An 18,726-nucleotide genomic window follows, 5' to 3' on the forward strand; every position below is an offset into this window, starting at 1 on the left:
TTGAAAGACACACAATTTGGTACAATTTGTCTTTCTGTACGTAAGATCAATACATGAGAGGGAGATTATTTAGAGATCAATTCAGTATTAGGGGAGACGGAGAAGTCAGAGAGAGATTTAGGAGGAATATGAGAGGGCCATAGTAATAGCCCCTTAATTACCAGAGACTTGCAAACACTTTAAACCTCTAACCCCTTAGCCTCTCTAGCCCCTTTTTATAACTCCCTTTATATAATAATGATATCAGCATAATTAACATGTACGGTAAAATATTACTGCAGCCATGTTTATCAAATTTTACCTCTACATAGTAAAGGGCCATTGATTGTACTGAAGACTATTCAGAAGTATACTTTACGAAGATCTACGTAGTGGCAAAGATTGTTCCAATGATCATTCTTTTTAAGGACAAATAAAATATTGCTTTATAGAGCAAGACAAATTTGTGAATTACTGAGCATGGTGGTACAGTTATCTGGGGATGTCTGGTGTCAAGTCTTCACCAACACAAACCATTGACTTAGTGCTCAATACACACATTAATCTTAACAGAGTTTAACCGACTGATGACATCCAGGAGTTCAAATCTTGAAGAAAAGATAGGGGTTAGATTTTGATGTTATTACAATGCTGTGGTTATCATGGGATTTGAGATTAATACCCTTCATAAGACTGTAGAAACAATGAAATTTGAGATTAAGGTAACTGTTACCAATGCATTTGTTATAATCACAAAGAAGAAAAGTTCCAATAATGTTTTTTGGTGTGGTTTTTTTAACTTGGACGGGAGTACTCTCCCTTCTATATAGAAGATGAAGCATTCTGTCTTAAAGAAACGGCCCCTTTCAAATTTTTCATATGCTTTGTGGCCCATAAATTGGACACTTGATCATTTTGTGGCCATTTTTATATAAAATTCCTGTATTGCAACATTGGTAAAATGTAGGCTTTGAAATAGAAACGTCATGAGCAGTTTTTTGGGGTTTTTTTTCTCTCTTTTATCAAAATTTTTAAATTTCAAACAACTACAATTCTGTAAAATGCATGATAATAGGAGGTTTTAAGGAAATATTTCTTTGAAAAGAACTAAAATATTTAACAATAATGACAATGGTATAAATAAAGTTGAACTTGCTGGTACCCTTTACCTATAAACTCATTCACAATGCTGTTGTCATGAGGATTGGAGATTCATGTTATTCACAAGGATTTAGTAACAGATGGATTCCAGCTTAACCCATTCACCCCTGAAGTCACATTTGAACCTTACCAAATCAAAGACATGGCAAGTCCAGTTTAAATATGTAGGGGTGAATAAGATAACTGATTCACGAGACTGTTTTTACATACAGATTCAAAATTAACTGTTATTTACAAGACTGCAGTGTAGTTAGCACCATTCCTAAGTCTTCAATAACAGAGGAATTCTAGATTGTCATCCACAAGATGATAGTAACAGTGAGAAAGGAGTTTAGCCATTTGTAAGACTGTAAGAACATCCTGATTCCAAATTAGAGTCATTCACAAGATTGTAGCAACATTAAGTTTGGAGATACATCATGTCATTAACAATAACACAGTAACATGGGTATTTCAGATTAACATCACAAACATGTGTACATACTAGAAGTAGATGGTAAAACTCACAATACCTTTCGACTCCCTGTTACAGCTGTCTACAATGATACAATCAGAAAGGAACGTTCTAGAGTGATGACAGTATTTTTTCCGACATATAGGAATTGTGACCTTGACAATTAAATGAACACCCTGAAAAAACCCGGATTTGCAATATCCAAGTACATGATACAGTGAAAATGTCATCTTTCTAATGATTGACAAATTAATATACTACATGTATCGGGTATTAAAGATTCCATGAAATTTTCCCAAACGTTTTCTATGGGCAATTCAATTCAATATATCAAATCCTTTTAAACTGATTTCTACTAATGTTTGAATTGTATTACAATAGGTCCTTATATGTTTAGATTTAGAAATATTGAATATGTCATGTTGAGATGCAAAAGTAATATGGTTTTAGTTAAAAGTACACATGACTATTTCTGCATGACCTACGACCTTACAGGTGACCTTTGATCTACATAAAAGTTTAAACTCTAACAAATTGTAAGTTACTGTGTAGAAAAACTGTGTGAGAATATACATAAAAGAAAAGAACAAGAAGTAAAAATAACAGTTTTTCTTGTGGTTCCATAATCAAGTTTGCAAAGAAATTTCTAATCTGAGACACTGTCCCATGAAATGTGTATTAGAGCAGTGACTGACAGCAGTAAAGTGGCAGGTTAATGGGTGACAGGTCACCTCATCGGCCCCGTACAGCATCTGATTGGACAAGGGGCCCAGCTGACTCATCCCCCTCTGGTGCCCTCCGAGGACAAGTGTCGTCTGCCTGCGTGTGGCAAAACACTCAGATTTTCACTCCCAACATGCACATTATCTATTTATTGAGTTATGTACATACGTTTCCTATATCCATGGAAACTGGCCATAGAAACAAAGACCATTGTGGCTAGTCCAATGTTTTACATGAATACAGATTAGTACAGTGGACAGCAGGCATGTAACTAGGTATTTTGTATTGATTTATGATTGTGGTAACAATACCCTTCCCTTAATTATTAATGAATCGCAAATATTCATCAGCTCAGCCACAATTGTCATCCATCTTCGACCACTAGTGACACAACGCGTACGGATAAAAACTATCAAATTCATTTCCGCAGCAAAAGGAATACATCTGTATTACCCTTAGTTGTCTCTTCATCACAGTTGCCTTCAAAGCTAAAGGTATGCAAATGGATGGCCGAGTAATTTCCGTTACTTTTGTTTTCATTTTGTAACAAATTACTTTGAGAAATGACAGGTAATCATACCACCAAAATATTGATTTATCTCTAAACCAGAAAGAGCAACAGACGGCAACATCCTGCTACATTTGGGCAAGGTGATGATGATGGAGTAGCAAAAACGTCTCATGAACTATCAACAATAGAAACACTGTACGGCTGACAAATGTCAACATGTCCTCTACAAAATGGTTACATTGCCAACTTTAAAATGAACTGGTCAAGATCGATTGGGCTTTGAAAATAAGTGGCCCAAATGATCTTAGATACTCTATTACTGCACAAAATTACCTCATCCCCTCTGCTATTACACACTTTTCGAATCCCTAGAAATCTCCTTCAATATCAACTAGAACTGCAAGCCATAGGCTTTCCGGTCACACACGAAAAATCAGAAAAGGGAAATAACTCTTATGAAATAGCTAAAGTACAATATAAATCTTAACTGTGCTACTACCTTTAATACCAAACATGTGTACCAAGTTTCATAAATATCGACGAAGAAAATAAGTAACAATACTTTTGACAAAATTTTAAAACAAGACAGCTAGCTGAAAAGGTCATATGATCCCTATTGAAATATGCATAATTAACAAGAGGCCCAGAGGGCCTGTATCACTCACCTGTTTCTTTTGTTACATGCAACTGACATATAGGTAACTTAAGACCAAATTTGGTAACTAGAACACAAGACATTTTAACATCTCTTAAACGGTTCTGAAGATATTTTTTTTAAGCTTTTAACTCATATTGACCTTTGACTCCCGACTTGCACTTAAAGTTGACCTCATTACTGTAATAAAGAAAATAATTCCCACAGCTGGTCTACATAACATACCCAAGTATCATGACACTAGTCCAAATGGTTCTTAGGATATTGTGGTTTGAAGTTTTTAACATATTTAACCCCAGTGACCTTGAAAGTAGGTCAAGGTCATTTTAATGAGGAATCTTTATAGCACTTCATCTTAGGTACCAACTGGCCAAATATCATGACCCTGGCCCTAATGGAACTTGAGAAGAAGATTGTTAAAGATTTTAACCAAAGTTGACATTTCAACCCCCGACTAGCATTTAAATTTGACCTCATAACTGTAACCGAGAAAAATATTTGCACTGCTGGTCTACATAACATACCCAAGTATCATGACTCTAGTTCAAATGGTTCTTAGGATATTGTTGTTTGAATTTTTTTACATATTTGACCGCTGTGACCTTGAAAGTAGGTCAAGGTCATTTTAATGAGGAAACTTTATAGCACTCCATCCCAGGTACCTACTGGCCAAATATCATGACCCTAGGTCCTACAGTTTTTCAGAAGAAGTCATTCAAAAGAAAAAGGTGGCGGACGGACGGCGGACGACGGATGACGGACGACGGATGACGGACGACGGACGACGGATGCCGCAGTACGGCATAAGCTCACATGGCCCTTTGGACTAGGTGAGCTAAAAGTAAATTAAAAGCGCACACAACTACCCAGGGTATTGATCATTTGTACAAAGTTTCATAAATATCACTGAAAAGGTAAGTAGGAGTACCAGTACTTTGGACAAAATTCAAAATTCATAAATGAAAGATCAGAAAAAGTACATAACTCATTTCAAATAAGTGAAAATACTATGTTAATCATGGACGGAAATAAGGACCTGATTTCAGCATTTCAGCATGTGAATGACTTCAGGTTGCAGATGAGGCTTGACTAATTGTGCTGGTGTATACATTTTTGCCAATAAAGTTTTTCGGAAACTGAAAATGACTGAAGTTGGGCGAGAAGTGGACAAAATATAATACAGCAAACAGAAATGCTCACTTCAATCTTTGACACTGATAAACCAAGAACGGGACAAAATGTAGCATTGACGGACTAACAAATACACAAATCGCATCAATGTTTCAATTGATCTTCAAAAAGAGCTTTAGTTATAGTAAGATGTTTGTGTGATGTTGGCTTGTTCTATCAAATCTGCAGCTGACAGAATTTTATTATACATCGGCAAAATTGTGTCATTCAGATTGAATTATCTCTTGAAAATTTCAAAGATTTTATTTATTCTATTACAAGTCATCGAAATAGCGTCCGATATAAAAAAAAAAATCGCTTTATACACGACAGGAAGCAAAATCATGTGGAAATTTAATGAACAAGTGAAATCCTGACCCACTGAAAACATTAGCATAAGAATATTGTGTGTTTAGTATCTAATCACGAGCGTGGCTTGATACGGCTGTTTTAGAATGTCGTGAGTCACTAGAACTACATGATTACTGGAAATGTAAAAGTGATACAGCTGTCACTCAGACAATGGTGGCCATCCGCAGCTTGATGCACCATAATTGTATGATTATAGCAACAATTCTAGCTCAGGCCTACCAAATACACAACCAGGCCTCCAACCACAGCCATCAATTGGAATGAACAAGATAGCATTACTAAGAATCAGCACAGAGATAAAAACGAATCTCATCTGTATTTCCTCCGAGCTTTATTTTCTTTTTGTAAAATCTCATTTCATTTTAACGGTAAATTTAAAATCTGTCCATACACTTTAAAAAGCTATCAATTTTGATGGTGAATCTGTATCTTTCCTCCCTGTGTTACTTACAGCTGATAAAAGACAGAGATACAAAAACAAGGATATCTATTGGTGCACAGGATTCTGCTCGGACAAATCCTGTCCAATGGGAGCAATATAAAGATTTAAAAAGTTGTTAGACAAACCACATGTCAGAAGTACTGAGAACAAACTTCCATGATTCATCAACCTGAGTTTTTATCTCCCACCCTTACAGGTCTGGCAAAAGCTTATTGATCTGGCAGTCACTGACACAAAACAATACCTAGCATTCCTCACCTGTAAGTGTTACACAGAAAATTTGATACTTTCCTACCTATGATCAGCACACTAAACAATGCTGTGCACTCTCCCAACTGTAACAATGGCTGAAATCACATGTAACTAGCACAGAGAACAATGGCTGACAATCTCCCCCCTGTAACTAACCCACAGACCAAGGGCTGACACTCTCCCCCCTGTAACTAACACACAGAACAATGGCCGACACTCTCCCCCCTGTAACTAACGCTCAGAACAATGGCTGACAATTTCTCACCTGTAACTTCCATAGAACAATGACTGACAATCTCTCACCTGTAACTAGCACACAGAACAATGGCTGACAATTTCTCACCTGTAACTTCCATAGAACAATGGCTGACTATCTCTCACCTGTAACTTCCATAGAACAATGACTGACAATCTCTCACCTGTAACTTCCACAGAACAATGGCTGACAATCTCCCCCCTGTAACTAACACACAGAACAATGGCTTACACTCTCCCCCCTGTAACTAACACTCAGAACAATGGCTGACAATCTCCCCCCTGTAACTAACACACAGAACAATAGCTGACAATCTCTCCCCTGTAACTAGCACACAGAACAATGGCTGACAATTTCTCACCTGTAACTTCCANACACAGAAAACAATGGCTGACAATCTCTCCCCTGTAACTAGCACAGAGAACAATGGCTGACAATCTCCCCCCTGTAACTAACACACAGAACAATGGCTGACAATCTCCCTCCTGTAACTAACACACAGAACAATAGCTGACAATATCCCCCCTGTAACTAACACACAGAACAATAGCTGACAATCTCTCCCCTGTAACTAACACAGAACAATGGGTGACAATCTCTCATCTGTAACTACCACAGAAGAATGGCTGACTATCTCTCACATGTAACTTACACACAGAACAATGGCTGACAATCTGGCAGTCACTGACACAGGACAATACCTAGCATTCCTCACCTGTAAGTGTTACACAGAAAATCTGATACTTTCCTACCTATGATCAGCACACTAAACAATGCTGTGCACTCTCCCAACTGTAACAATGGCTGAAATCACATGTAACTAACACAGAAAACAATGGCTGACAATCTCTCCCCTGTAACTAGCACAGAGAACAATGGCTGACAATCTCCCCCCTGTAACTAACGCACAGAACAATGGCTGACAATCTCCCCCCTGTAACTAACACACAGAACAATGGCTGACAATCTCCCCCCTATAACTACCACAGAACAATGGCGGACAATCTCCCCCCTATAACTACCACAGAACAATGGCTGACAATCCCCCCCTATAACTACCACAGAACAATGACTGACAATCTCCCCCCTATAACTACCACAGAACAATGGCTGGCAATCTCTCTAACAATCCCCCCCTGTAACTAACACACTGACTATCTCTCACATGAAACTTACACACAGAACAATGGCTGACAATCTCCCTCCTGTAACTAACACACAGAACAATAGCTGACAATCTCCCCCCTGTAACTAACACACAGAACAATGGCTGAACATTTCTCACCTGTAACTACCACAGAACAATGGCTGACAATCTCTCACCTGAATAACACACAGAACAATAGCTGACAATCTCTCCCCTGTAACTAACACACAGAACAATGGCTGAACATTTCTCACCTGTAACTACCACAGAACAATGGGTGACAATCTCTCGATTGTAAATACCACAGAACAATGGCTGACTATCTCTCACATGAAACTTACACACAGAACAATGGCTGACAATCTCTCACCTGAATAACACACAGAACAATGGCTGACAATCTGTAACAAACACAGGACAATTGCTGACAATCTCTCACCTGCTACTAACACAGAACACCTGTAACTAACACACAGAACAATGGCTGACACTTTCTCACCTGTAACTACCACAGAACAATGGCTGACAATCTCTCCCCTGTAACTACCACAGAACAATGGCTGACTATCTCTCACATGTAACTTACACACAGAACAAAGGCTGGCAATCTCTCACATGTAACTCACACACAGAACAATGGCTGGCAATCTCTCACATGTAACTTACACACAGAACAATGGCTGGCAATCTCTCACATGTAACTTACACACAGAACAATGGCTGACAATCTGTAACAAACACAGGACAATGGCTGACAATCCCTCACCTGTTACTTTCAACGGAACAATAGCTGACAATCTGTAACAAACACACAGAACAATGGCTGACACTCTCTCACCTGTTACTAACACAGAACACCTGTAACTTACACACAGACCAATGGCTGACAATCTCTCATATGTAACTTTCACACAGAACAATGGCTGGCAATCTGTAACAAACACAGGACAATGGCTGACAATCTCTCACCTGTTACTTTCAACAGAACAATAGCTGACAATCTCTCACATGTAACTTTCACACAGAACAATGGCTGACAATCTGTAACAAACACAGAGCAATGGCTGACTATCTCTCACCTGTAACTACCACAGAACAATGGCTGACAATCTTTAACAAACACAGAACAATGGCTGACAATCTCTCACCTGTTACTTTCAACAGAACAATAGCTGACAATCTCTCACATGTAACTTTCACACAGAACAATGGCTGACAATCTGTAACAAACACAGAACAATGGCTGACTATCTCTCACCTGTAACTACCATAGAACAATGGCTGACTATCTCTCACCTGTAACTACCACATAACAATGGCTGACTATCTATCACCTGTAACTAACACACAGATCAAAATCCACAACTCTTTTACTTAAATTGATGTTACAATGGTTATGACAGTGGATGTGAGAGTAGATGTTTCAGTACATTTGGCAGTAGCTGGAAAAGTAAATATGATTGTGGCTGTATAACAAACCTGATCAGCAGTAAACTTTGGATAGGAGAAAGGCAATTGTTATTAGGAATGGATTACTTTAAAAATCATTTTGGATTTTTTTCAGATAAAAATTGAGAACAGTACGTGTTGACCCTGTCAGTTTTGTGACAGACGGGAAAACTTCTGACGGGGTGGATGACGGGCAGATCGCTGGAGGTACAAAGAATTGACATTTTTGGACCGACGTTATTGGATTTCCCTGCTCTCCATCGAAAGTAATAAACTAAGAATTAATCAGCACTATGGTAATGCTCAGAGCTGTATGGATACACAAGGTGAGGGAGGAAGCAATCTAAATGCAATTTCTGGTCCTGCAGATTGACATAACAGGGGGAGGGCTGATGTAATATAAATTCAATTGCTGCTGTCAAGAGTGTGACATTGCTGTCACTTTGCTGGTCTTACTCCCTACAACAGGTTGTCATACCATGGTACCAGAAATCACACAGCAGACCCCAGTGTCATTTCCATGGCAACAGCTGTCCTTCATTCATGACAACAGCCTCAAATATTCTACACAAGCGATTCAAGTTTAAACCTAAAGGAGATTCTCAAGAGTAAGGAAATGTTGTATATTTTAAACGTAAATCTGAATCCATGTCAACAGATCCCAACTCTGTTCTTGTGCAAGCTATCAAATCTATGGATATTGTAACAGAGTTCAGCAATTTGTCAGCACACGGTTGTACTGATGGGAACATCTGGGGTTAAGTTTGTCAGCACACGGTTATACTGATGGGTACATCTGGGGTTAAGTTTGTCAGCACACGGTTATACTGATGGGTACATCTGGGGTTAAGTTTGTCAGCACACAGCTATACTGATGGGAACATCTCGGGTTAAGTTTGTCAGCACACAAATAGGAGTATCAAGGTGAAGTAAAAACCTCACTAAGGTGTCAGGCTGTACTTACTGCATTGGTGACGTCGGCGGCCAGGCGTGCAGCATACCTGGCAATGAGGCGGTGCTCATCATCTATTCTCGTCGTGTCCACGTTGGCTTTACTGGGGCTGCAACACAAATCACACTCAAGTAAACATCACCATACTCCACCTGTACACCTGTACATATGTCCAATCCATTCAAGGATTTTAACTAAATTTTAAGATAATTATCTTCAACACCTATCCATGTACACTTCCTGTTGCACTGATTAAATAATATAGATATTGCACTGGAGAATAATGTTTTTAAGTATAAGTTAGATGCTAAACATTTTCTATATTTGTAATACAAGGGAGTGAACTCCAACATGTCTATCCATTTCTAAAAGTGAATTTCCAGACTGTATCGGGATGGTCATAACACTGATTTAAACCAACCTGAACATCAAAATGACAAGAATTCTATATATCAAAATTTGGTTTGAATATCTCAGTTGGATTGAATTCTGCATTTAGAAGCTAATCCATATCAACATGTGGTTCTAGGGACTAAATCTTGCAATACTGTATTAATTTTTACCGAGTTTGTTACCGAATTGTCATTTAAACACTTTGACCCTGCCCATCGAAACATTGGAGTGTTAAATGCTTCTTTGCCAAACATTTCAACCTATACTTAACCTATGACTATCAGGCATTGCGATCATGAGGCTATGGATATCATATTGTCTGGGATCTGGAAGTAATGAACACCAGGCTCAGGCGTCATAAAGCTATGAACAATTATTGAGGCCCAGGCACCATTGAGTTATCTATGAACACCAGGCCCTAGAAGCATGATGCGATGGGCACCAGGCCTTGGAATCATGATGCTATGAACACCAGGCCCTGGTATCATGATGCTATGAACACCCGAGGCCCTGATATCGTGATACTATGAACACCTGAAGATCTGGAATCATCAGGCTATGAACACCTGAAGCATTGTAGTATTTAAGGCTATGAATATCTCAGGCCATGGTATCATGAAGCTATGCACACCACACACATGGAGCAGGAGGCTATGAACACCTGAGGCCCTGGTTTTATAAAGCTATGAACACATGAAGTCCTGATATCATGAGTCTATGAATGCCTTAGGCCCTGATATCATAAAGCTATGAACACCTAAGGCCCAGTGATCATGAAGCTATTATCATAAAAAAAGGCCCTGGTATTATGAGGCTATGAACACCTTGGCCTGGTATCATGAACTTATGAACACCAGGCCCTTTTCATCATATGACTATGAACACCTGGAGCCCTGGGATTATGAAGCTATGACATCAGGTCAAGTCCACATTTGGTCAAATAATGCAAAATGTTCAATACGTCAAACTATAGTATATCACATTGTGATAAGGTGCTTTAAATAGTTAACCTTACCAAACACTGTCAGCTGTACAACCTTACCACACATGGCCGGCTACTGTAGCACAATGTAATCAAACTGGTACCAGCAGACAGCACAGAAATCAACACCAGTTGTAGCCTTATGAGTCATGATGTACAGAATGTTTAGCATAATGTTTCATACTTAATTACAAAGCCCAGAAATAGCATTTGCAGAAGACACACAATCTTTCAGAAGAAACTTCCTGAACTAGACATATAACTCAATCAAATTGCTACTCCAGGCTGCCCTACATATATACTGGTAAATATATGTAAAATGTATTAGCATATCCATACCCTTTAGCTAGAAAGTCAGTATAGGTTTACACCTAAACAGACTTGACCTTTTACCTGTCTGTATTACAGCCTATTCGTTGACCAGAAGCAAAAGTGGATAATTCTGACAGCCACTGAAGCATTAGTCGTACGTCAGCCAGCGTGCTCCCACAGACTCACTAGTAACACTGGGCATTGGTAAGACAAGAGCAATCACAGCTACGAGACCGGAGCAACGGTAATTTGGAAGAGTGTACCGTGTGTGGGCATGTGAATCATCCTTACCTGCGAGGACTGATGCCGCTGTCGACAGAGGACACCTCCGATGACTGGGTCAATGGCAGCTCCTGGTGGAACCCATTCCTCGGAGGCTGAGGCGTAGGAGGTCTGTAACACACAAATCACCACTTGTTAACAGGAAGCTTTGGAATTTCAATATAAATGTGAGACCATGTCTTTAATACATTACATGTTAAAGTGTACAACAAATATCCAACTTTTTCAATCTCTTACATTATTATCAGATTTTCGGCCAGAGTTCCCCAGTAGAAAGCTATGTCCTGTTGCTACAGAGCTAGAGGAGATGGTTATCTGAGCAACCTCCAGGAAAGTGCAAGTAAACCCAAGCAATCTGATTTAATATCAATCTTGCTAAAGCAAAATAAATCAATTGATTGAAAGTGCTGCAAAAAGGTTTGAAGGCATACAGAGGCACCTGCTCTTCCTTGCCTAAATATTTTTTTAACAATGACGTGAGCGATCAATGATTGAGTAGCGGAAACTTGCATGAGGATCTGATCAATGACAAAAGGTCATGTGGTGTGTCACAATGGTAAGACTGAGTCTCAAACACCGCAACTTATAATAACGTTCTCATGATGACACTTCATTTAACCACTGACGATTTCTTCTACTAGCAAACAGTCAACCTTATAATGGCTATCATGACCGTAATTGACACAACAATGAACAATGGCGATATTCGTTTTATATGCATTCAAAGAAAAGAAAACTTTAAGGAGTGTATCCAGTACAGGATGCTTATTTTAAATTAAGGGAGAAGGTGATGAACTTGTGTTCAAGTCAGTCTAACCAAACAGGGAAGATAATAAATTGTACCAGTAATACTAGGTAACGCACCATGAGTGGTGATCATCATCACGTTTACACAAAGGACCAGATCAATTGTCTTCTAAAGTTTCTTTGGAGCCTCAAAGTAAATTAGTTTTCTGTGCTGAAGGATTAATTCTGAAAATGCTTATGCCAATATAGCAGATAAATTTATCCAAGGCTTAATTTTTGTAACCAAAAAACTCTGAGCAGTTCTGGTAATAAATCACTGCTGACAAATTAACAGGCAAGGTGGCCCGTAATGTAAAGAGCGTGCATCAAACATAGTGTAATGGTCGCCTTCTAACTTCACGTTAGAGGGGTTTACCCTTTAGCTCAGTGGTAGAGTGTCCAACTAGAAAATCTGGGGTCTGGGTTCAATCCCCGGTGAATTTTTCAACCTCTCCCGTCAATGTAATGGAGAAGCCCTAACAGGGAGCTTATGAACCTGGGTTATATTTGTGTTCAAAGAAAAAGTCTTAATTGGAAAAAGAGATAGTAGTGTAAAGGATGTGCATTGTACATATCTATAGTGTTAAAGTTGTCGTACTAGCTTCTGATAGACGAAATGTCTCTTAAGCTCAGCAGGAGAGCATCTGACTAGAGAGATTCAAGATATCACAAGGGAAAGAATATACAATGCAGTGTTTAAGAGGTGTTTGAGGTTTCAGATTAAGCAATCAGAGACCATGATGGTCGTTTTGGATTTTCCTAGTTGCTGCCATTCAGAAAATTTATAGCTAATACAATTAGGGAGTAAAGTAATCATGACTGTATTCCTTAAATATTTCTTTTGCTATCTTAGCTGTACATGAAATTTATCTTTTTCAGATAATCTGAGGCTGCGTAGGCCATCTCAAATTTCTTCTAGACCCAAAGAACTAAATAACAACACTTGATAAAGGCAATGACTGGATTGGTTTGGTAGAAATTGAAAAGAATTTGAAAATATTTCAGCCAATTATAGGACAGGTAGCTATATAGCCATCCTTGATGGTGAAATAACCAAACATATACCAAGAGCTAGCAAAAGCCAATACAGAAACATTTGTTTAAGTTTCGGCCGTATAGAGTCTGAGTAGTCAATAACGTCTGAGCCAATGAGAAATCAAGTCAGCCATCTTGGATTTCAAATCAGCCCTAAAGTAACAATTATAAAATAATTAGTTGTAGAAAGTTTGATTAGTATTCCCCTGCTGCATGGTACTGGAGAAGTAAACAAATGTTTCTATAATTCTGCCTTCTTTTTTCTCCAATCGGATCCCATCCCACTGCTCTCAAAGGAAGTCTGACACCCCTTTCAAATGACCTCAACCCAGAGAGGGATCTCTATATCAACTGAGTTTAATCAATTCATCTGTAATTATTAAGAAGTTGTATTTTGAATATTTACATATATTTCCCCTTTTGGGCAATGACCTTCTGTCTCCATAAGGCCATGGCTTTCATTTATAAAACCTCCAATTCCCTTGTCCCATTTTTAATTTTGGACCCTACCTCCATGACCCCAGAGGTACCATACCTTTAAGTTCATCACACAACATTTTATTCCCTTGGAACAGGTATGCTTCAAGTTAAGTTGAATTTGGTTTAAATTCCTTCATTTATACTAAATGAGTAGTGTTATTAAAAAGAAATCAATATTTATCCAAATGGGCCCCACCTTTCTGCAATCAAGGATTCACACTTTTCAATTCCAGGGAATAAAGCTAGCTCCATATCTAATTTAGACGACATTCCTTCAGCCTTTTTAAATTAAGTCTTTTAAAGGAAATTTGACGATGGACAATTCCCAACAACATAAGCAGGGCTAGGAGAGTTAAAAATTCCTGATTCTGCAAGAATTCCAATATAAGTCACCTCATACAATCATACAGTGGATTCCATTTGCACAACTCATTAATGTGTCTACAAAGACAAGAGGCAAGGAATGGTGCAAGCCTCCTTAATACATCTATAATAGGAAAAAGGCAAAGAATGGTGCAAGCCTCCTTAATACATCTATGATGGCCACAGGAAAGTTATAGGTTAGCCGAGACAAAGGAAACCATGAAAAATTTATCCCTCATTAAAATGATTGAAAGACCTGCAGTATCAATGTTTCCTGTAATAAATGAGCTATCAGGTCTAACAGCACCAAATGTGGACGCAAAACTCTGAAATCAAAGCACGAACGAGTTCTTAATATCAAACTATTTTTGCATTTTGACATCTTTATTTGGAGATGGTGATCATATCAATTTCCATTATCATGGAGATAATCGCTGGGAGACATGTAAGCTCATACTATTTCCTTGTCAGTATAACATTGTGTGTCTGATAGACAGAATTACGATCGACAGATACAACATGTCACAGAATAACTCCCCCATTCTACATGCAATTCATACACCCTGCTCAATATTCATGGAAAAGAAATCAACCCCTGCACATGCTAAGGAAATTTAGACTTCATGCATATTACGGAAATGACATTTTCAAAACAAAGATGGCAGGGAAAAGATGTTTTGTCTGAAACAGCAGAATCGGAATTGTAGTTACCATGGATACGTGTCAGCCATCATTATCTGGAGCTGTGTATAGTCATGTAACACTTTTTTTGCAAATACCTATCATAACCTACATTTACCGGTATATGTTATATCAGTTCCCTCACTGTTCTCCAAAGGAAAAGAAATAATTCCTTTTCATAATTCTAGGGAAATGTTTATATTTCTTCATTTCTTGTAATTTAAACCATCATCTGACTTCCTAATCTCCTGTAAAAAGTCATTTCCATGGGGCTAAAAACCCAAGAATTAGAAAACAATACAGCATGACATATTATTTCAATATCACAGTTAACTGGGCATCTTTGTCTAAATTAATCCAACTGTTAGACTAAGTACAAGTATCTTTATCAGGCCACTTACAAAATCTTCTAATTAATACCAAGGTCTGCAAGTATATCTAGACACTGCCAATAAAGGAGACACATTTTTCCATAATTTAGTAATTGGTATACATAGGTACATACTATTGATTCATAACTGGTACAAGGCTTTGTACATTATAACGGTTCACTGTTAGTAAGTCTGAACGTAATAGGAAATACCACGCATTCAATCATCTTATGTCTCAGATTGCAAGATTGTATTGGGCGTTGGTGAAATCTGCGACGTCAGATGAAGACATAAGCGTGGTATTATTACGTACCTGATATTGTCCTTTAAATGCATTTTATTGTTTCTACAAAACATTACTCATCATTAACCTATATTTGCATTCAATTTGCTTCACGAAACTTTGAACCAAATAATTGCAGACAGAATAATGTCAACAGGTTATCATAGCATAAAATGAGGCTAGAATGGTTAGAACCCATTCCTTTTACTTTTCTTAGATTTGATTAATGGATAACAGATAGTTCCAGCCAAATAAGGAGTTCTGGCTCTTGGAGGGATACAACATTTTGTATTGGTATTATCATAGTGTGAATTACAACATCTTGTATGATATTGATACAGCCTGTTAGCTCACTAAAGTAAGATATACTAGGTAGGTAATTGAAGATATAAAGACATTCAATAAACATGTTGATATACCCTAATTTACAAATCACATAAACAATACACTGCTGAGTTTACAAAATATCTTGGAAGATTTTTTTCTTAAATGAAATTTCCCAATAAACCATAGGACCTATATCGCTCACCTGGATAATCGAGCGATCATGGGAAAATGTTCTTAATAAAAGTACTTTTACAAATATTTCCATATATTTAGTCTCCTTGGCATTAGAATGTTCCAGACTAAATGAAACTTGATACTTCTCTATCCCAGCATACTACAGGTCAAATATCATGACCCAGGGCCTCCTGGTAATGCGGAAGAAGTATTCACATATTTGACCCCGTGACCGTGAAAGTAGGTCAAGGTAATTTATTTGAGGAAATTTTATAGCACTCTGTCCCAGGTACCGACTGGCCAAATATCATTGATCTAGGCCTCTTGGGTATTGATAAGAAGTTGTTTAAAGGTTTTTACAAATTTGAACCCTGTGACCTTGAAGGTTGGTCAAGGTCATTTATTTGAGGAAACATTATAGCACTTCATGCCAGGTACCTACTGGCCAAGTATCAGTACTCTGGGCCTTCTGGTTATTCTGAAGAAGTTGTTTAAATGTTTTTACATATTTAACCCCTATGACCTTGAAAGTAGGTCAAGGTCATTTATTTGAGGAAAGTTTATAGCACTTCATGCAAGGTACATGTACCTACTGGTCAAGTATTATTACTCTGGGCCTCCTGGTTATTTAGAAGAAGTTGTTTAAAGGTCCTTACATATTTAACCCCTGTGACCTTTAGAGGTCAAGATTATTTATTTGAGGTAACATTATAGCACTCTGTCCATGGTACCTACTGGACACATATCATGGCTCTAGGTCCTCCAGTTCTTAAGAAGAAGTCATTGAAATAAAAAGTTGACTGACAAAGGACGACACACCATACATAAGCTCTTTGTACCAGATGAGCTAAAAATGCATTGCTAAACCAAAGCCAGGGAAAATACTGAAGCCAGTGTCAGGTGTCCGGACAGTTATAAGAAAGGGATGATTTTTTAACAGCTGCACCAACTAAGTTGTGAACAGACACGCTTAGTAATTATATATGATAACTATTTCAGTGCCCCACATCAATGCAGCAAAAAAGTAATTTACACTGACATAGATATGTTCATAGTATCGTGAAAAAAGGTCACAAATCACACAAGAGTTGGTAATTCAATTCCCCACCAAAACTCATAAAAAATATATTCCTGAAATAGAGCTATGAGATTTGATTTACAGACGGTAAATAGTCACTAGTTACTGTAGTAATGCATTAGAACAAATGATTTTCTGTTACCCGAGGGACTTCCCAATCTGACCTAGGCCACAGTCTACACATATATAGATACCTATCCCACGTCCCCTACTACCAGTGCACGGTCAAAACTTCACATCATAGATTGAAAATAGATCGCTGCAGGGTTCTCCATAATTAATCTACGGACTTGTCTGTGCTCTGTGTTGGTAAGTCTGATTGAATGTTAAGTAGAACTCAATACAGATGGTTTGGTAAGTCCCACGATCCCTCAAGGCAAGATATCATTGGGCGGAACAGTTATCAGCAACGATGTGTTAACGCCCAGAAAAATTACTCCAGAACGGGGTGAACGTCATCCACAACATGAGCAATACCATCCCCAGGGACGAAACCATGAATTTTTTTATTACTTTAACATTGCAGACATAAAAAGTGATATGGACATATCAGTGTTACAACCCGATTAAGATCTGGCCCATTGTTAGGGGTTAATGTATAATATATACCGGTAGTGGTACAATAATGGTTGTATATGTGTATAGATTTAAATAACTTAGATTGATACAATAAATAAACAGCAAAAAAAGGGTCAGTCACAATATTAATTGTTAAAAGTATTTTTTTGCATATAAATATGATATTTTAACATAAACATTCAGTATGTATCCTATAAACATGCGTACAATCTAAGTGGATGGTTCGATTATCTCAAACTAAACTGTGGATTTTAGCTAACATCCAGATATTGTTGATACAATCATTAGCTCTACAACACAACCTGTAAAAAAACGAGTAATCTACAACAACTAAATGATGGTCCTCAACATCAGATTGATCATACCTAAACACAGGTATCCTTCCTAGATCATAGCTAAACACAGGTATCCTTCCTAGATCATAGCTATACACTGGTATCCTACATAGATCATAACTAAATGCTGGTATCCTACATAGATCATACCTAAACACATGTATCCTACATAGATCACAACTAAACACCAGTCTCCTACATAGATCACAACTTAACACTGGTATCCTACATAGATCACAACTAAACACTGGCACCTACATAGATCACAACTAAACACATGTATCCTACATTGATCACAACGAAACACATGTATCCTACATAGATCACAACTAAAAACATGTATCCTACATAGATCATAGCTAAACACCGGTATCTTACATAGACCATAACTAAACACCGGTATACTACATATATCACAGCTAAACACTGGTATTCTACATAGATCACAGCTAAACACATGTATCCTACATAGATCACAACTAAAAACATGTATCCTACATAGATCATAGCTAAACACCGGTATCTTACATAGACCATAACTAAACACCGGTATACTACATATATCACAGCTAAACACTGGTATTCTACATAGATCACAGCTAAACACATGTATCCTACATAGATCACAACTAAACACATGTATCCTACATTGATCACAACGAAACACATGTATCCTACATAGATCACAACTAAACACCGGTCTCCTACATAGATCACAACTTAACACTGGTATCCTACATAG

The 18,726-nt window shown here is 37.9% G+C and overlaps 1 protein-coding gene across 4 annotated transcripts in view; it reads right to left on the bottom strand.

The window, feature by feature from the left end:
• LOC110463543 (dystrobrevin beta-like) overlaps nt 1–18,726 on the bottom strand; it is a 120,997-nt gene that overhangs the window by 49,696 nt on the left and 52,575 nt on the right. For 2 of the 4 annotated variants that reach the window (XM_021518206.1, XM_021518204.1), the window contains 3 exons: nt 11,502–11,603; nt 9,536–9,632; nt 1,653–1,676 (listed from right to left, as the gene is read on the bottom strand). In XM_021518206.1, coding sequence (XP_021373881.1) covers nt 1,653–1,676; nt 9,536–9,632; nt 11,502–11,603 — 223 coding nt within the window. The remainder of the gene's footprint in view (nt 1–1,652; nt 1,677–9,535; nt 9,633–11,501; nt 11,604–18,726) is intronic. The other 2 variants (XM_021518207.1, XM_021518205.1) reach the window with 1 other exon arrangement.

The sequence above is a fragment of the Mizuhopecten yessoensis genome, unplaced genomic scaffold (genome assembly GCF_002113885.1).
Source record: "Mizuhopecten yessoensis strain PY_sf001 unplaced genomic scaffold, ASM211388v2 scaffold10915, whole genome shotgun sequence".
In the NCBI taxonomy this organism is placed as follows: Eukaryota; Metazoa; Mollusca; class Bivalvia; order Pectinida; family Pectinidae; genus Mizuhopecten; species Mizuhopecten yessoensis.